The following is a 22055-nucleotide window of genomic DNA, read 5'->3' on the forward strand; positions in this document are numbered from 1 at the left end:
CCCTCTGCTAAGCGGGCTGCCATAATCACCAAAAAAAAAAAAAAAAAAAAAACCATTAAAATTAAGAAACAACACAAATTTTACTTTGTTATTCTGTTTTATTTTAATATTTTTTCATTCACACAAATCAACAAAACGCTCATAAATGACAACAGTTGCTGCTACCGGTAACAATACATCCTCAGCCAAAAAAATCCGCATAAAAAATAAGCTAACGCGATAAATACTATTCTACGATTACCTAATACACTCTTATTAAATCAGTTGATATCAATTTTTCTCTCAAAAATTGTCTTACCATATATTCCTTTTCCCCTTGGAAAATCAGCCTGTCCCCTCCCGTGTTCAGTTGCAGAGTGGTACCCTAATCACAACTTGCACAGCGCTCTACGCCAATATATTACTACACATCTTTACTTAACAACAAATAGTCCATTGCAGTAACGATAAATATCTAAATATTTTACACTCATTAATATAAACTTGAAAACGTAAAGCATTTTATTTTCTATCAACACAATCAAATACATTGAAAAACAAAAAGAAAAGGAAATATATAAGTTATATTTGCAATTCAGATGTTACTCATCGGGTAACCATGCACTTACTGTAGTGACACCTGTAAGAAGGGAGGTAACTCGAACAGAATGGAAGTTGAAGTCCGCGATTATTTTTAAACTTGATCTTATTTAAAAAACTCAGTATTGCATTAGGGTTTATATTGCAATATTTACTTAAGAATACACAATCCATTTGTTACTCAGCAAATAAATATAAAGAACAACAATGTTTTTGTGCATTTACTTCATTCGCAGTAACAGTTGTGTTTTTGTTTACGTTTGCGTAACTAAAGGAAGCTTACATAGCAACAAAGTACAGATAGTTTTATTACAAATGTGCATATTTTAAAAACTTACCTTTTTATCAATAATGACTTTGGCATACCACTGTTTTTTGTATTTTCGTATCAAATTAAAAAATGTAAATTTCAACATGTAACCAATCAAATTGAGACACGTCGACCCCCATTCCATTTCACAACATCACGTGTATACATCGTCAACATCATCAACGCAGTATGTATCATAATATTCCTTTTATATTTGAAATTATTCATTTTAATGGTAGTTTTTTGTAACATACAATATCTAATTCTTTCTTTTATTACAGTATGGAACTACCAACATCACACCTTATTATTTCCGACACTATTCCCCACCGACACAGACAAACTACTGCACCCCATCAACATACCTCCACCTACAGCAGAGCAGATAATAAAGCAAGAACAAGAGGATTTAACAGAAAAACGACGCAGCAAACGAGCCATACAAGCAGCCAAAAATGTAATACGAATGAGACGGTATAGATTAAGAACAGCAATGGGGCTTCCAACGGATTATCTTCTCTGTGAGTATTTATTTTTTCATTTTCTTATTTGTCAGACAATATTTTTAATAAATTACATTAAATGAATTTGCACAACAATTATATTGTTTGTTATTGCTATTCTTTTTCAGTTTACTCCTGGAAGGACCATTTTCTACTGAGACAATTGGGGGAGGAAAAAAATGCGAATTTTTACATTGAAAACCTGAGGGGTGCATTTCCTTGTACACTAGAAAATATTGTCGAATGCATTTAATTCTTTGTTTTAAAAATGTCGACATTTTCAAAAACATTTTTGATGATAAAAAATAAACAGAAAAAAAAGAGAAAAGAAAAGAAAAGAAATGAGAAAAGAGAAAAAACATTTTCACCCTAACACTAAATCCAAATATTTGTTTGTAATTGTTAGAAGTACCTATTACTTGTACATCATAGTTATAGTATATGATTGTATATGACAAGAAGTAACTTACATTTCAAATTGAATGTAATTGATAACACTCATTTAGATATTGCATTTAATTTCTCAACTTATTGCTTGTCCATGAAAACGATAACTTATGACAATCGTTTATGTACATAGAAAAAAAGTAACTTATTACGTATATTTTTCCTGTTAAAATGTTATAAGGGAAAAAAGAAAAGAAAAGAGAAAAGAGAAAAAGAAAAGAGAAAAATAAATGAGAAAAGAGAAAAAACATTTTGATCCTAACCTCTGTACAAACTGTGTGAATGAATACCAGTGAACAGGGTCTAGGGTTCGTATGTTTGATTCGATTTCGACGAGAAGAGAAGAAAAGAGAAGAGACATTCAGAAAAAAAAACTCAAGGCGTATCCTTTTTTTTATTACCAGTTTATTACAGCAAAATATTTTACACTGAATATTCATTTAATTCAAGGATAAGGTCCGAGGATCCAGCACTTGGAAGGGGGAGGCAACCGTTGATTAAGGAATCACACACACACACTCACACACTCAAACACATATTCTCCTTTCCTTCAACGATAGGGTCCGAGAGGTTCCGTGGTTTCCACTACATCCCACGATACAGTCCGAGGATCCTGCAAGCAGAAAAAGGGGAGACAATCAGTGAGTGATGACGTCATACACACACACACATGATGATATAGCGTGGATATGGGGCCGTAGGTTTAGTGCGTTGCATAGCAACGCACCCCCATATCCACGCTATATCATCAACTCTGGTATGTCTCGGCTAGGGGACAAAACCCAAAGCCTTCCTCACAGGGGCGAACGCTCAACTAATGGCCAAAAATGCCTGTCTCGGCTAGGGGACAAAACCCAAAGCCTTCCTCACAGTGGCGAACGCTCAACTAATGGCCAAAAGTGAGGCATTGTCAAGGGAGACATTAGGAAGAAGAAAGTTGTTAAGAAAGAAGAGAAAAGATAAGATCCCAAATTTAGTCGCCTCTTACGATCATGCAATGGGGGCAGCAGGTACAATTCTTACGCCCTACCTGCAGGGCAGCTATTTAGAGAAGCATTTGAATTTTATTCAAACGTTTGTATTACTTCCAGGTGCCTTCAATGATGATTTTGTTCAGTTTGTCATAACCAGAATTCGACGTTTTGTCACAGTGAGATGTCTGCCCTTTCCAAAAGACAGGAGATCATGGAACCAGATCAAGGTAATTACACTTTTCATTGTTCATGTTTGTTCATCAACAAGTCAATATTTCTGTTCAATTTCATGCATTTAAATGAGTTATTATGTGTCTTTTTCCACAATTCTCATAATTTATTGGTCTAAACTTGACAAAGAAACATTGGTGAGGTTGGTTAGATTTTTTTTTTGATATTATTGAGTAAAGTAATATTTGAAGGTTTTTTTTTTGAAATTCACTTCTAAGACTGTTTACCAATTTCCAAGGGATAGGCTTATCATAATACATTGTACTGCCTTACAGTTATATTGCTTTTATTACATGTATTTTTCTTTCATTATCAAAACTAATTGTCAAATTAAGAAAATGCTTTATATTCACTGATGAATAATGACAAGCAATTACTGTTATTTGGTGTTAATTATTTGTATTGGTCATTTAAGAGCCAGACCAAAACCACTAAAAACACTTATTTTGTTTAAGAGAGGGTTTACAATTATCTGGCCTGTCAAAGATGTTTGTAGCCTAGACTTGTATCAGAAGGTTTATTGCATATCACATTACCTTGATAATGAACACTATAGTTTAGGAAAAAAAACTTTCAAATCTTTTGTCAACTTGCACTCAATTATGCGTTTGAAGCAGTGTTTTGGTCCCTTTGGTTTGGTTTGGTTTATTTTGTTTAACGTCCTATTAACAGCTAAGGTCATTTAAGGACGGCCTCCCGTGCGTGCGACATGCATGCGTGTGGCGAGTGCATATGTGTGTTTTGGGAGGCTGTGGTATGTTCGTGTTAAGTCTCCTTGTGATAAGCCGGAACTTTTGCCGATTTATAGTGCTACCTCACTGAAGCATACTGCCGAAGACACCCAGCAGCACACACCACCCGGTCACATTATACTGACAACGGGCGAACCAGTCGTCCCACTCCTGATATACTGAGCGCTAAGCAGGAGCAGCAACTACCATTTTTAAAGACTCTGGTATGTCTCGGCTAGGGGACAAAACCCAAAGCCTTCCTCACAGGGGCGAACGCTCAACTAATGGCCAAAAGTGAGGCATTGTCAAGGGAGACATTAAGAAGAAGAAAGTTGTTGAGAAAGAAGAGAAAAGATAAGATCCCAAATTTAGTCGCCTCTTACGATCATGCAAGGGGGCAGCAGGTACAATTCTTACGCCCTACCTGCAGGGCAGTGTTTTGTTTTGGTCCCTTTAATTTAAAACATTGGTAATGTTTCAGAATGTTCACATGTTTAAAATAATCCTGACCCAAACACATTCCAATGATTTAAAGCTTGAACTTTGTCTTTTCATTTTCCTGATGAGTGTTATATGTATATTGTTGCTGTTAAAAACGATATTTTAAGGATATCCGTTTTAAGTTGAGCATTATAAGTAAATCAGTGAACTTGACCTCCAGATCATATGTGGAATATGAACTAATGTATTAAATCATCTTGAAAACTGGCACATACACTTGATATAAAATGCAATTTACTTTTAATATGCCTAACTTTTAAAAGAGGTTAAATATTACACGACATGTATCTGTATTTGCTACACTTGTATATGTTTTAGAGTATAGCTGCAGACAAACTGATGAGGAAGCGACAGAAGCAAATGAATGCAAGGTAAAGATAACAATTTGTGTGTCATATACAGTTAGTGTTAATGTAAAAGTTCTTTTCATTTGACATAAACTGCAATTTTCATTTTTTTAAATTTTGTAAGTGGCATAATTTTGAACCGATTATTTTGGTATGTCAACATAAGTTTGAAATCAAGAATAATGATTGATGTCATATTGTAAAATATCAGTCTGGACCATGTCTCAGGTGGAGATCTCTGTTCATGAAAACCAAAGTATTACATGTCAAAATAAAAAAGGTGAAAAAGTATTGATCAATAAATGTAAATATATGAGGGTAAAGAAGACCTTTCAATTTAACATCTAATAGTGTCATACAATTTGAAGACTTTATTTGAAAATGCTTTTGCATATGAACTGAATATGGATTTCCAGGAATATGACCACCAGAGAGTTGGAGTATATATGGTTGAGGACTTAGAGGAGACAATGATTCTAGGCAATATACATGAGGTGCAGGGTGAAGGCAATCTAGGCAACAGACCGTGGGACCTATTTGAGGTGGTTGTCGCTGACAGACAGAGATATAGAGGGGGCAGTTGTCGCTGACAGACTGAGAGATATAGAGGGGGCAGTTGTCGCTGACAGACTGAGAGATATAGAGGGGGCAGTTGTCGCTGACAGACTGAGAGATATAGAGGGGGCAGTTGTCGCTGACAGACTGAGAGATATAGAGGGGGCAGTTGTCGCTGACAGACTGAGAGATATAGAGGGGGCAGTTGTCGCCGACAGACTGACAGATATAGAGGGGGCAGTTGTCGCCGACAGACTGACAGATATAGAGGGGGCAGTTGTCGCTGACAGATATAGAAGGGGCAGTTGTCGCTGACAGATATAGAGGGGGCAGTTGTCGTTGACAGACTGACAGATATAGAGGGGGCAGTTGTCGCTGACAGATATAGTGGGCAGTTGTTGACAGATATAGAGGGGGCAGTTGTCGCTGACAGATATAGAGGGGGCAGTTGTCGCTGACGGATATAGAGGGGGCAGTTGTCGCTGACAGATATAGAGGGGGCAGTTGTCGCTGACAGATATAGAGGGGGCAGTTGTCGCTGACAGACTGACAGATATAGAGGGGTAGTTGTCAATGAAGATGACAGCCTTCAGAATAATGATCGAAGGTAACACAGACTCCTCCTTTGTCAAATAATTTCATTTGTGTGGCTCTTTCAACTCAGCTTTTCCGAATTCTTATGTATTTGTAGTTCAGACTGGACCAAATCGTTTTATTTTCAAAGAAGCGACTGGGAGATACCCTATAGTTCTAAAAAATGCTAATGTAGTCATTATAGGTCATATTATATAGGCATCATTTGTAGAATTTCAATTTTGGGTCAGTAACATAGAAAAGAAACAATACTCCAGTGTTTATTAAAATCATCAATTTAGAGTATTTCAATAAATATTTAAAATTAATTTGCAGTAAAATATAGACTTGAGATTAAATATTGTTTGTGTATGTGACATTGCAGTGACTTCAGCTTTTTGTTTTTGCAATGAATTAAAATTGTTGAAAGATTCAGTTCAACATTTTGGCAAGGATTGCAAGGTTTTATTTTGTTTCTTTGAAGATTGAAAGTTGGAGAGTTTGTTGGAGTGGAATTTGAATGCAAGCAGCAGACAAAAAAGACATATGCAGCACTTGTAAGTAAAGGATGTGTTCACCAAGTATACATAGATGTAGAATTAGTTCGCTCATTATGAGCATATTTTTCAGTAACCTATCTTTGTTGATTACATCTGAACATTTCCCTTATATTGTCAGTTTTCTTTCACTCAAGATAACCATCTCTATTCTCATCATTTCATCATAACAATAAGTTGACCACCTGCAATTTATTTTTGTATTATATATTGTAATGATAGCTGTTGTCGCAACCCTTGACTCAGTACAGTTTTATGTGACAATCTGTTTTGTAACTGTTGATTAAGTACTCCTGTCTAGCTGTACTTTTTTAACAAGATATTAATAGTAAGTTATAAAAAGCGCTGTTGCAGCCCATTTGTGGTATAATCTTTAACTTCAACCTAACTCAATAGTAAGTTTGAGGAATTGTTATTGCTTGCGATGTGTTTTAATTATTGTTGTAAATTTTTCTTCCATGTATTAGAGGTAGAGCCGGAGATTTTTGTAAAATTTTTGAAAGACCCTGGCATCAAAAATACCACGAAAACATGGCCATAGATTGAGGACGCCAGTGTTGTCGACTTGAACCAGGTGCTGTTTTTAGACACTCGGCCAAAAGAAGACCGAAGAGGGAGATTCGTATTCTTATGATTAAGAAATGTCTTGTGACTTTCAATGGATGTGTTGCAATAACAAGTTATAACGACATTGATAGTTTAGAATTTAATGTTGCATGTTTCTAGCTGTAGTCAGTCTTCATTATAATTTTTAATTCACTGAATGGAATTATTAAGATATGTTGGTAAATGAAACTTAAGTAATAAAATGAGATTCCGGAGTGTTTATGTCAGTCTACAACATTTAAAGGTCAAGTCCATCCGTTGAATTTTATTACTCTTTCTTGATCTATTTATTTTTTCACTATTTACAGTATTTATCTAAACGTGGTGTAATATTGATTGTTCTAAGTTATTAAAGTGTACATGTGTATGAGTGATTCTATAATGTCAACATTGAGTAAATATCAAATCCTATTCAATGGATTGTAATTACCAATTTGATAGTTGTTTAATAAAGTCTCAGTTAATGTTATTATTTTGATGTTGTTTTCTGTTAAAACTGCCCTGTAGGTAGGGCGTAAGAATTGTACCTGCTGCCCCCCCCCCCCCCCCCCCCCCCCATTGCATGATCGTAAGAGGCGACTGAATTTGGGATCTTATCTTTTCTTTCTTACAAATTTTCATCTTCCTAATGTCTCCCTTGACAATGCCTCACTTTTGGCCTTTAGTTGAGCGTTCGCCCCTGTGAGGAAGGCTTTGGGTTCTGTCCCCTGGCCAAGACATACCAGAGTCTTTAACAAGAGATCCCAGAGGGATCTTGGCGCCCACCATTGAATGTTCTTGATAGGTTCCATGTCAGATTGATCTTTTCTCTATTTTTCCCTTCCTCTTACTATTCTATCCAAATTGAGAAACATCCCTCAAGTACTTTTCAAACAAGGGGAACCTATATATGAAATTTGAGAAAGACCCCTTTAGTACTTTCTAAGAAATAGCGATAACAAACTTCAATTGTCAAAATCCAAGATGGCTGCCTGTCGGCCATGTTGTTTTCTGATTGGACCCAAGATGCAATATACATAACTAGGGACCATGGGAAACCTACATATGAAATTTGCGAAAGATCCCTTCATTACATTCTGAGAAATAGCGATAACAAACTGTAATTGTCAAAATCCAAGATGGCTGCCTGTCGGCCATGTTGTTTTCCGATTGGTCTCAAAATGCAATATAACTAGGTACCAAGGGGAACCTACATATGAAATTTCAGAAAGATCCCTTCAGTACTTTCTGAGGATCAGCGATAACAAGAATTGTTTACGGGCGGACGGACGGACCACGGACGCAGGGCGATTTGAATAGCCCACCATCTGATGATGGTGGGCTAAAAATGGTAGCTGCTACTCCTGCTTAGCGCTCGGCATATTTGGAGTGGGACGACTGGTTCGCCTGTTGTCAGTATAATGTGACCGGGTGGGGTGTGCTGCTGGGTGTCTTCGGCAGTATGCTTCAGTGAGGTAGCACTATAAATCGGCAAAAGTTCCGGCTATCACAAGGAGACTTAACACGAACATACCGCAGCCTCCCAAAACACACATACGCATTAACCACACGCATGCATGTCGCACGCACGGGACAACATAAAAGCAACTACCATTTTTAAAGACTCTGGTATGTCTCGGCCAGGGGACAGAACCCAAAGCCTTCCTCACAGCGGCGAACGCTCAACTAAAGGTCAAAAGTGAGGCATTGTCAAGGGAGACATTAGGAAGCTGTTAAGAAAGAAGAGAAAAGATAAGATCCCAAATTTAGTCGCCTCTTACGATCATGCAATGGGGGCAGCAGGTACAATTCTTACGCCCTACCTACAGGGCCATTATTTTTGATGAACATTTAATAAAAATTGATGGAAATTATTTTTGATGAACATTTACATGAATTTTTATTGTATTGTTGGCCTGTTTGTTGTAATTTTGGATATATTTATGTCGAGTTTTGGGCTGATTGCCTAGCCCTGTAGGTACATGTGCATACTATTTTTGTTATATTTTTGTTGGATGAAATAATGAGAGGAAGATATATATGTCTCATTAAAAAAAATAGTTATTTCAGGAACTGATCCCTGTATTTGTATATAAATATACCTCAAAGCAGTTTTCTAATATCTATACAATATGTTGTTATATTTGTAAATTGATAATTTATAAACAGGGTATACAGGCATTGACTAGTTTATTGTAGTTTATATATTCCTTACCAGAGTGTGGTGTAGGAAAATGGTTATTTTCCTAAAAAGAAAGGGTGGTGTGTGGAAGTCTGGTATAGATGTGCGTATGTGTCTGTCGACTGGTGTACGGTGTATGCGAGAACTATATATATATGCGAGTGTCACTCGACTGTTGTGTGTGTACGGTGTGAGAATGGGATGTTAGTATATGTAAATACCTTTATCGTTTACGGTCGCTGGGAAGTCTCTAGTCCGCCATGTTGTAGGTACGCGAGTGTTTCCGTCGAGTGTTAGTTGTCGTGTGATTGGTTGAGTGTATCTGGGTGTGTGTGTTGTCGGGTCTGCGCCACTGATTGGCCCGTTGTGGGGTATTTATATCGGGTGCACGTGTGTTTCGTCAGTCCGTCGGTAGCTGTCAACGTGTTGTCTGGGTGGGGGCTGTCAGGTACGTGTCTGTGTATTATATTATATTCATAGTTGGGGAAAAAACCGGGTGCTGGCCCCATGTTATGTGTCATCATGTAAGTTTGTCTGTAGTATGTGCGTGTTTATCCCAGTGACTTGTATATATACTTACTCAGTATATTACTGAAAATAAACTTTGTTTATGTGGATTTCGTTCTTCTTGAACTACCAAACGCTCAAGCCAGAACCTGGGTCAGGTGTGTAATAGGCAATACGCCTACACTAGCACGATTATTTTAGTACTTAAACAATCTAATTAAAATCTAGATGGTTATCATCACTACGTTACATGAACCTCTAACAACATCCCATACGGATTAGCCAATCAAATGACTACTTCCAGAATCTTGGAAGTGAATGTTATATGTCCGAATTGGCATGACTAGTGTGCATAGCTTGCATAATCTATCAATTTGTTTCAAGTCATTTCGTCCTACATATACACTATACAGCCTAAGATCAGGGGACCACTTTTGGTACAATTTTGACACACTTTCTCTTATACAATTAATACTCACATACATACATCAAATCAATAATGATATTTTACAAAGACTATCTTTTGTACTTCCAACTGCACACTTAAAAAATAAATCGTACACTGAAGTTATTTATAGAGCGACTTCTCTCGTGTTACGTAACTTCCGGTCCGGAGCATGCTGCAATGGACCCCATTTGGTACAAAGTGGCGAGACATCGATTTTTTAGTTATTTCCAAAAATACGATCAGGAATGGGACTGATTTCGTTGGTAAGATATGTTTTGTTACTTATTACATTAATGTTTTTTGAAAATATCACCATTTTGTATATAAATACAACAGCTGAAAATACAAATAAACTCGCCCCGCATTTCCCGTAGTATTTTTTTTCAATAGGGGCCACGTGGTATTTATTGAACGAATAATACTGGTTTTGTGATGAATGCCGTACAGTGATTTCCACAGCTAGTTTAGATTATTACTTTTGAAGTGGTGGCAATATAGTATCGCCTGATAAAGATGATGAAAATTGAATCAAATACAAAGTATTGGAATATTGAAGCGAGTCGACGCGAGCACCTGTTGTCAGCCTGTAACGGACGCGCTGACAGACCATCACAAAACAGAGGTTTTCTTTCGTAATTGATGGGGTTTGGTTTGGTTTATTTTGTTTAACGTCCTATTAACAGCTAAGGTCATTTAAGGACGGTCCCCCGTGCGTGCGACATGCATGCGTGTGGTGAGTGCGTATGTGTGTTTTGGGAGGCTGCGGTATGTTCGTGTTAAGTCTCCTTGTGATAGGCCGGAACTTTTGCCGATTTAAAGTGCTACCTCACTGAAGCATACTGCCGAAGACACCCAGCAGCACATATAACTCAAAACACGTATACAGTGGTATAACCGCAGTTAAAAATGTGGATCTATGTATATTCTTCTATATTGACACCACTCTAAAAAAAAAAAAAACCAGAAAGGCATTCTGAAGTAAATTTTGTTGAAAAGCCAGATAGGATAAAACATGCATGTACTTGATTTGAATAGTTATAATAAAAACACTGATGAATAGGCTATACTTATAAACAAAGTTTATTAAAATAATTTTGTTTTCATTTGTTTTTCTGAATGATTATTCAGTATATATCTATAATTGATTCATTCATTTATTCCAAATTATAATTCAAGTCACTCTTGACAGACATTAGACACATGCAGGAACAAACATTACACTCACTTTGGCAGGCATAAATTAATCTTCCAATCACAAATTTTCAAATCGATTCTGCAGTCCTAATACACACAAACATATATTTAATGAAAGCTCTCTGTCTCAATCTGACATGCATACATTTGATTTAATATCATCCAACCACAAATTTTTATTCTGTGTTCAATTATTATGTTGAGAAAAATAGACTGCTGGCTCCTTCTGTAGACACCATAGCTGTAGGCTAAGTGTACACACTGGCAAAACAATCAGTTCATTTTGATGATTATCTTGCATGGCACATCTGGCAACACCAGGACGAGTCCGACAACTTCCTCATTTCATATGCCCGATAAATTCTAGAAGGTAAACAACTAGCATGGTAGGATTTGTTGCAGTTATAACATGATGCCCAGTATACCTCTTCCTCAATAGGTGAAACAAATTGGTGGACCATGCAGACTTGACAAATAAGCATCCCTTGCCCCTCTGGAATTTCACTGTTCTGATGAAGAGTTGAAAATGGCTCAACATCAACATCTAGCTCACCATGACATGGCTGAACATGATCCTTGCCAAGAGCTGAGATGGTACAGCATCAATGATTATATCTGGAGGAGAGCAGTGATGACAAAGCCAGTTTGAAGAAACAATTAACCTTAAATCAACATCAGTTTGTTCTTGGTAATTTAGACAGTCCCTGTGGAACCATCAGTCACAACCATCGCAACCAACCCAAAGGATTCCTCCTTCTTCGTCATTGCAATGACCTCTGATATTGCATACTTGACAGGTATATATCTCATCTGCCAGTTCGTTGTTGTTGTCCTGTAGGTAAAACATATAGTATTATTTATGATATGGTAATTTCTATATGATGAACATTGATGACAATTTTATATATGTGACTGTGTGTGTATTGTGTAACATGCACTACATGCATATAAATGGTATATGTATCGGTCAACAATATTAATTTAAAAAGCAGTATAAATATATATAAACTATGCGATTCCTTTGACAAAATCATTGTAAGTCTATATTATATTACCTCAATGTTAACTACACGACTGTTTGACTTTCTCTTCTTTGGTGGTTTGATTGTTGGTAAAGGTAAATCAAATTCCTGTGTCTGCAATTGCTTTCTGCTAGAAATAGAAAGAAAATCAATTTATCAAAAAACTACTATTGTATTCATCATGTGATCTGTCAAAAAGAGCTAAAAATTAGCCTCTAAATAATCAGTTGAACAACATTTTGATATAGGCATAAAAATTTAACAATTTAACAAAAAAAGATTTTTTTAAAAAAAATGGAAGAATTCAAAATTGCACTTAATCTTTTCTCTTTTGATGTCTGTTTCTTGGTAGTTTTTTTTAATTTGTTTTTCCTTTTCTTTTTCTTATAACTGGGAATAAATCTTGTTTCCTGAAGTGATTGTTGAAGTAAATGTTATAAGAATTATTAGCATAGAATTTTCCAGCAGTTTTAATGACCAATTCAAAAAGCTAGTTTGTGTTTCTTGTTTATAATCATGATGAACTAAAACAGTATTAGATTTTTTCATCTGCATACCTGTTATAACCCTGGATTCTGTTACAATCCTTGTGTTTTTTTGTTTATTTCCAGAGGATCCAATGATTGGGACAAAAATGTCTGCCAATTCTTGTGGGATCAGGCCTCCAGTTACTAAGGGATGTCCTCGTACAAACTGACCGCATGCATGACAAAGAGGATCATGATTACAGGGATTGTCTCCCCCTGGTCCTTGAATGGGCAAGGTGTAATCCGCTTCTGAGGCTGTGAGTCGTGTTTTGTCAATGGCATTTGCATCCAAGGGGACGATCCCACATTTCATGAATGCAGATTTGATATTATGCGGGCTGAATACCCTATCAACTGCTGAATGCACGACTTGTGAAAACCTGGAAATTGAGTAAAAATTAATAATAAAAAAAAGAAAAAAATCTCTCCCTTTCTAATTTTTCTGTCTGTCGGACATCTGGACAGGCACTCATGTCTTATCTGAAAGGCCTAATGGAAATAACATTTTAGAATATAGAGATCACGATTGTTTCTAGATATATTTTCTCTGTTTTCGATGCAATTTTCTTTTTATTTTCTTTTTTATGTATCTTTCTTTAAATTACTTTAATTTCATTTCAGGCATTTCACTCAGATTTTTGAAGGTTACCTCCCCTTTCCAATCATCAAATGAGGATTTGCATATCCCAAACTGACTGACAAATCAGAAAACTGTTTTTTGAGTGGCCGGAATAAGGCCACATCCAGGGGCTGCAATATGTGTGCTGTGTGTGGAGGCAGGCACAACAACTCGACCCTATTTTCTCTGGCCTTCTCAATGATGTTAAGTGAAAGATGACTCTCTTGGTTATCCATGATCAGTAGTAAGGGTCTCTGCTTGGATGCGTGTTTCAGGAATACCTTGTCAAACCACTTCTCAAACAAATCAGCATCCATATACCCATTTGTGGAAGTTCCGAAAAGCCATTCTTGGGGTATTCCTGTGAATAAACAAAAATGTAAGTAATTTAAATTAAAGCAGTAATTATTTTTCAAAGAAAAAAAGTCAATAAATGAAATTTAAAAATTAAAACCAAAACAATGATTAATCAAAAAGTGATTTGAAAAACCCATACTTTGTTTTAAGAACTATGTCAAGCTAAAAGAATAGATGTACTTGCATTTGTAAAATTATATTCTAAAATGAAGTTTTAATGTGGTCAGTACACATACCATCTCTGTAGGTCCCACCAGGAAACGACTTTTCGAAGATTATGAAGGAAGGAAGAAATCTCCCATCAGCGGACACACAAATTGTAGCTGTTGTATGGTTAGTTGTTGTGACTTGTTTCGTATAGGCACCTCTATTTGTAACACATACTTTATCTTGTGCCACTGACCCCTTTCCGAAACCTGTCTCTTGACTCTTGAATGAAACTTGTATTTAATAAAAAAAATAATTAGATAGGACTTCAAATTTGTATTTCTTTTTTTCTCAAGCAATATATGGAAAAGGTGGAGAGAAGACTTACCAAGTTTATGTACAGTCTCCTTCAATAATGTGAAGTACTGTGCCATAACATTGGTTGGCCATCCTTGCCCGTCCACCATCAATGGTCTGAGGCTTCCTCATATGCAGGCTTGGATTTCTGCGGAAAAAAATTCCTCATCCATTTATTTGATGGACCAGTTGGCCCAATTACACTTTTCCTTCCTGACTTCTTTATTATTTGAGATATGAACATTTTAATCATTTTTCGAGAAAGTGGTAAGGACCTCTCTTCGCAATATTTGATGTATATGACAAGATGCTTCTCTTCCTCAGGGGTTAGAACAACGTGAGATTGTCCCCCTTTGTTCAGATTTCTGGCATATCTCCGCAGTCATTTGAGGTACATTATGTTTCGCTGCTGCTTTTCTGATCGGTGTTCCTTTTTTGATATCTGCCAAGGCATGAGCAAAGTCGCTTTGGTTGTATTTTTTATATTTTGCTGCAATTAATAAATGTTTTATTTATTTATTAAAAAATAACTGTTGGATGTTTTCATCTTGTTGTATTTGTAATAGAAAATCAAGATAAATATCACATAATACAGTCAAACCTGCTTGAACGGTCACCTGGAATAAGCGGTCACCTCTATTATGCGACCAGTCTGTCTTGGTCCTAATGTAAAATATTATATTTAATGAACCTTGCATAAACGGACAGCAGTTACTGAATTTTGGTAATAACCATTATCAAATCATGTATTATGCAGTCATTTTGTATTTTGGTTAACCTGTTTTTTGCAGTATTTTACACAGCATATTTAAATCACCAATAAAATTAAGCTGAATACTTGTACCTGCTGCCCCCATTGCATTGCATGATCGTAAGAGGCGACTGAATTTGGGATCTTACATTTTCTTTTCTTTCTTACAAACTTTCTTCCTAATGACTCCCTTGACAATGCCTCACTTTTGGCCTTTAGTTGAGCGTTCGCCCCTGTGAAGAAGGCTTCTGTCCCCTGGCCGAGACATAAAAGGAGTGTCAGTATAATGTGTCTTCGGCAGTATGCTCCAGTGAGATAGCACTATAAATCGGCAAAAGTTCCGGCCTATCACAAGGAGACTTAACACGAACATACTGCAGCCTCCCAAAACACACATACGCACGCATGTTGCACGCACGGGAGGCCGTCCTTAAATGGCCTTAGCTGTTAATAGGACGTTAAGCAAAATAAACCAAACCAAACTGAATATTTCTGATCATGCAAGAAACATATGATATGGCTATATATGTAATCTGGTAATGGAATTCAGTTGACCATAAAAAAATAAAGCTCTGGTGGCCGAATTACACATCAAAATAACTTCAAGTTAAATAGCTCATACCAAACTTTTTAAGTTTTGTATCTGCGCTTTTCATTGCATCAATAGATGAAATCTAAAATTATTGAGGGAAATGAGGATAACAATTTTTTTTTAAACCTATGAAGAAATGGGACACTTGATTTCTCATGAACTGATCTGAAGTTCAAATAACATAAGAATCTGTTAAAATTGTGTGTTTAGCTACGATTTTAGATATTACCCTCAAACATTAACTTGGGAGATATTGCAGTTGATATAAAGGTAACAAGACCTACATATAGCTACACCAATCTTTTAAGCATGTGTGGTCTCTAATTATTTTCGTTTTTATAAATATCGCATACACCATCATATTCAGAATTAAGCATGACAATGCAACTAAACATAATATGACAAATCATCACCGGGCCCTGGATGTTAAAATCTTTTTTTTTATCGTTCACTTTGCTGGTTTCACAGAGATATTATACATTATAGTGCTATTAAGTGAGCTAAGGGAGGTAACTCCTAAAAGAATCCTGTGAAATCCGGAATACAGTGCAAGAGCACCTGCTCTCGTCTTTTAGTGATCTCCTTCCGACATGCGCAGTAACAGTGTTATACAACAATGGCGGAGCGGCAAGTATGAATTTTGATGTGCAGGTCTTAAAAATGCTATTACTCCGATATAACATGTTGGTTGTGCAAAAGATTGGTAACGAAGAATTCTGAGATTACTAGAAATAATCTTAAATGTCTGTTGAGTCGTACAACGCATGTTAAGGTAATTCAAAACAATCGTCGAATTAACACCGCCCCCCCCCCCCCCCCCCCCCCCCCCCCACACACACACACTCTGTTCTCTGTTGTCATTTTCTCACAACTTACCCATTTCAATATGTTCTGCAAGAAAACCTTGATCGCTGCATGCCACAAAAATCACGTTGAAATGTACGTTTTTATTTACATTATGACGTCACAACAGCAAAAACCGACAGAATAAACGTGCGAGCATTTTGGAGCGTTTTTTCTTTATTGTGTACCAAAAGGGGTCCTGTACCAAAAGGGGTCCTATGACGTTATACCAAAATGGTTTGCTTCAGATGCATGCTGTGACGAAATGCTTTGCTTCGATGACATCGACAATTCGCCCTGAAAGTGAAATACACACATCTCAGAGGTCATCAGAACGTGACCCGTTATGTGATGTTGTTAGATGTTCATGTAACGAAGTGATAATGACCATCTCGATTTTAATTAGATTGATTTGTAGGTTCCACCATAGATTAGTAATTATATTGTAGTTACTTCAACAAGCGTACCATCATCGGTATAAAGCTCGCCTGACATTGTATTTTACTTTACCACACAGTAGCATTAGGGGATGAGGTCATCAACTGGAAACTATATTGTAATTCATATATATACCGATATTTTAACAAAACATATTGCATAAAGGTAAACTATACATAGTTTTCAGTTAGTTTTTGCATTCTTGAAATTATTGAAATTATCATTACGATGGAAACTTATTTGACTCAAGGAAAAAACAGGTTTTTTTCCAAAAACTATTCATTCAAACTCCGGATAGTGACAGTTATCTCTCATAGCAAACCTGAAACCAAATAATAGAGCTCTAATACAATTATAAATGATTTCACTAGTGTCTTTAAACTTGCTTCAAAAATTGAACACCAAGGAACTGACGCCGACACCAACACTGGGGTGACAACATAAGCTCCCCCTCTCTTCGAAAGGCAAGCTAATAGTACGGGAATCGACCTTATTATGTTGACAATATTTCAGATAAGTAGAATAATGTAAATGGTTGCAATAAAAATGACAATGTGATCAATTCATGTGTTTTTCTTATACAGCCACGGGGATGCTAAGGATACTAGAAGAAATAAAGGCTCAGGTACATGTCAACACAAGGCATCTACATGCAGTTCTTCGCAAAGTAGATCTTCCTGATGAAACTACCGACACCACAGAAGACATGTCACAACTTCCTTTGTCTTCATTTTAAGATTGACAGGCACAAGAAGAAAAGAATCCGGAATGAGGACTTTGCAAAGAAACTGGTACCTAATTAGAATATTTTTAAGTTTAAAATAGTTTGTATGTGTTATAGTGTAAATGACAACATCGTCAATAATTTTCCTTCCCTTTTATAATTATTATGGTGAATATCTGTTAATATTTACTATCAACTTTGTGTTTCCTTTTCAATGATAGTATGATTTATTTAACCTCTTCCAGAACAGATAAGAATTATACATCTGGTGCATTGACTTTTAAAATTTTATGTAATGCAGTTGGGAATCGTCGGAGGAGAAACTACCCCAATATCCACCCGGATAATTTGAAAACGTATCATGACAAATAAGCTGGCAAAACAGTATAAATGAAAGGATAAAGGACAGAAGCGGAAATTTGAAAATTTGCTGATAATGGGCATCATCAACAGTAAGTAACAGTTGCTTTCCAATAACCTTTGCTGCAAGATCATTAATACGAGATATTCAATTACATGTACCATCAAAATGTTTTGACAAATTCTTCTGCAATAGAAATTGTCCGAGTTTGAGGACCCATATGGGATATGTATCATTTTGATGACATTCATTGATTATATAATTAAAACTATATATATCAAGAGATCACATAACGGGTTTAAAAATAGACACAATGACGCTAAGTTGAAAAACCTCGAGAGGAATCTGATAGAGCTGTGTACTATATATCCCGATATTGTTGATAAAGATAGGATTTTCTTTTAAGATTAATGTTTTATTTTCAGAATCCGTCAACGAAATAAATTCACCGCCAATGCAACGGACAGTGAAATTGGCCATATTGTCAAAGACTGGCTGCGATTTGCTGGCGATGGGGGGAGGAAACTAATTGTTCAGAAGGCGGAGGCCAATAATCATATCTTAACACAACAAAGGTGTCAATAATATCATTAATTTTTGTTCTTTGTACTTGTAATGCTGGAAAGAAAGCGAAAGATCTCGTCAAAGATAGATGTCAACGTTTGTCGAGCGACAAAACAACTGTCACTAAACGACAAAATTACCGTTAATAAAAGCTACTTCAACATTGTGCCAACAGTGGCTCAACATCTAGTATCGTTATTCTAAAGTTGACCCAACCGAAATACAATCTTCTTAACATTGAGATAAAACATTGCGCCAACATTGTACCAACTGTGGAAGCCAACGGTGGCACACTTAGCAAAATTTCGTTTGCTCATCATTATTTACATACGTAAGCCCAACAGAATGTTAAACAATGCACCAACGTTGGCCCGACATTCCCTTGCTATCTGAGGGTCTGGCCAGGATGGCCTTTTAGATTAATCAATCAAATTACTACGTACAGAATCTTGGAAGTGAATTTCTTATGTGCGAAATAGCATGACTAGAGTGCATAGCTTGCATAATTTGTCAATCTGTTTCAAGTCATTTCGTCTAACGAAGCATAGTACCGAGTGTACCCGATTCGGTACACTTTTTACATACATTTTCATTTTTTTCTCAAATACATTTCGAAGAAGATTTTTTCTCTTACCCTGGACAGGGATTTCCGCAGTTTTACCGGGGTGAGATTTTCTTATCTCACCCTAGGGCAAAGACAAGCTACACGTGCTCTTTGCACGTTCTCAACAATTACATTTCGTCACGTCAACAAAAACATGACGTCACGGCAACAGTACGATGACGTCACGTCGGCAATTCAATCACGTCGGCAATTCAATCACGTCACGTCAACATTTCCTTGCGTTGATGTAACGTTAATATTAGACACATATGGGGGTAAACAGGATAAGAGAAAAATAATCATTAACCCCGATGGAGTGCAGGGGAATCTCAACCTTCGGGGAAAGATAATTAAGCTGCAAAACACTCGGCAAGCCTCATGTCTGGCAACTGAAGAATCTTCCCTTCGGGTTGAGATTCCCCCGTCTTACCCCCAAGGGGGTGAAAGATTCTATTAATCTACGTCGACCTAAAAGGTATACACATTCTGCAATAATCTTGGTTATATGACGTTATATGCGCAGGGGATCTTTCCTTTACCATTCTTTACTTCCGTGTTAGCGGCAGTTGGGAAGGTGATTTCGTACACCCTTCAAATATGTAAAGTTAATATGGCAAATGTAATCATATGCAGATTTAATTCCGGTCCACCTAATGAGTGACCTGTGGGGAATGAGTGTCCTGTGAGAGTTTTTTCACGCCCCGCAATTCGTTAAGTAATATTTTTAAATAATTTTTTCTGTATCATACAGATGAACGTCGAACCCATTACCATGCCAAATTTCACTTGGATTGGACGTGTGCATATTATGCATTTTTCACGACAAAGTTACGGTGCAGCGCACATGCGAGTGTCCTGTGAGGTTTTTTCACGCCCCGCAATTCGTTAAGTGACATTTTCGAATATTTTTTTCTGTATCATACAGATGAACATATAACCGATTAATTTGCCAAATTTGACTTTGATTGAACGAGAGCATATTATGCTAATGTACCGGCAAAGCTACGATGCATTACACATGTGAGCGTCCTGTGAGAGTTTTTTCACGCCCCGCGATTCATTAATAGACATTTTAAAATTATTTTTTCTCTAGCATACAGATGAACATAGAACATATTAGCACGCAAAATTTGACTATGATTGCACAAGGGCATATAATGCAAATATATGCAAATCTATCGGCGAAGTTACGGTGCACTACACACGCGTGTGTCCTGTGAGGAATGAGTGTCCTGTGAGTGATTTTACACGCCCCGCAATTCGTTAAGTGATATTTTTAATTTTTTTTTTCTGTTTCATACAGATGAACATCTAACCCATAACCATGCCAAATTTGACTTTGATTGGACGTGTGCATATGATGCATTTTTTACGACAAAGTTACGGTGCTGATCGATTTGTTCGCACGCCCCATTTACCGATGGTTATACACATGTACCACCTGTGTCCTGTGGCGCCGTGCCAACCTCGGGTACCTTGACGTGTTAGTTATATATCCTTGCCGCAGGCATGGATCACTGTTAATTAAACTGCTGAAACCTTTTTTTCTTAAATGTGCGGGCCGGTTTGTGCTGCTCCTTTTACATGTAATTTACGCACATATGATAACTTAATGCATTGTTTAAGCTACTTGAGTTAGATGTATTAATATAGAATTGAACAATATAACTTATATAAATACATAATATATAACCAAATATAATGGTAAACTGTTATTAATACATAGAATTTGTTAATCTCAGTTTGAAAACTTGTAATGTACAATCACAAACAGGTCGATAGGTGATATATTGTCATGTTAATAAAATTTGAGCGTTTTTGTTCACGCCCCGCAATTCATTATCTGATGTTTTAAAATTATGTTTGCTGTATAATAAAGATGGACATCTAATCGATTAATCTGCCCCGCAATTCGTTAAGTGATATTTTTAATTTTTTTTTGCTGTATCATACAGAAAAACATCTAACCGATTAATATGCCAAATTTAACTTAGATGGGACGTGTGCATATTATGCTAATGTACCGCCAAAGTTACGATGTGGGCGTCCTGAGAGGAATGAGTGTCCTGTGAAAGTTTTTTCACGCCCCGCAATTCGTTAAGTGATATTTTAAAATATTTTTTTTCTGTATCATACAGATAAACGTCGAACCCATTACCATGCCAAATTTCACTTGGATTGGACGTGTGCATATTATGCATTTTTCACGACAAAGTTACGGTGCAGCGCACATGCGAGTGTCCTGTGAGGTTTTTTCACGCCCCGCAATTCGTTAAGTGACATTTTCGAATATTTTTTTCTGTATCATACAGATGAACATCTAACCGATTAATATGCCAAATTTAACTTAGATGGGACGTGCATATTATGCTAATGTACCGCCAAAGTTACGATGCACTACACATGTGAGCGTCCTAAGAGGAATGAGTGTCCCGTGAGGAATGAGTGTCCTGTGAAAGTTTTTTCACGCCCCGCAATTCGTTAAGTGATATTTTAAAATATTTTTTTCTGTATCATACAGATGAACATCTAACCGATTAATATGCCAAATTTAACTTAGATGGGACGTGTGCATATTATGCTAATGTACCGCCAAAGTTACGATGCATTACACATGTGAGCGTCCTGAGAAGAATGAGTGTCCCGTGAGGAATAAGTGTCCTGTGAAAGTTTTTTCACGCCCCGCAATTTGTTAAGTGATATTTAAAAAAAAAAAATCGGTATCATACAGATGAACATCTAACCGATTAATATGCCAAATTTAACTTAGATGGGACGTGTGCATATTATGACATTTTTGTATAAACACGTGATACCGGTAATTAATGAAGGAGCAGTTGAACTTTGGATAGATATTTTAATTTAACACTATATGAGTGAATGATAATTACAAATTACAATACAAATCTTAACTTTCTTAAAAAA

The 22055-nt window shown here is 36.5% G+C and overlaps 1 protein-coding gene across 1 annotated transcript; it reads left to right on the forward strand.

Annotated features, from left to right (window-relative positions):
- Positions 1-17380: 17380 nt before the first annotated feature.
- LOC117340440 lies at positions 17381-18873 on the forward strand. Its single transcript, XM_033902199.1, has 2 exons — positions 17381-17609; positions 18388-18873. The coding sequence occupies exons 1-2, from the start codon at positions 17443-17445 to the stop codon at positions 18545-18547; spliced, it is 327 nt and encodes a 108-aa protein (XP_033758090.1). The 5' UTR covers positions 17381-17442; the 3' UTR covers positions 18548-18873.
- The last annotated feature ends 3182 nt before the right edge of the window (positions 18874-22055 follow it).

Source organism: Pecten maximus, chromosome 13 (genome assembly GCF_902652985.1).
Source record: "Pecten maximus chromosome 13, xPecMax1.1, whole genome shotgun sequence".
NCBI classification, from domain to species: Eukaryota; Metazoa; Mollusca; class Bivalvia; order Pectinida; family Pectinidae; genus Pecten; species Pecten maximus.

Coding starts and splice junctions, on each gene's coding strand:
- LOC117340440 (XM_033902199.1), top strand. CDS start 17,443: ATGTGTTTTTCTTATACAGCCACGGGGATGCTAAGGATACTAGAAGAA. Junction 17,610..18,387: donor CAACTTCCTTTGTCTTCATT/TTAAGATTGACA, acceptor TTTTATTTTCAG/AATCCGTCAACGAAATAAAT.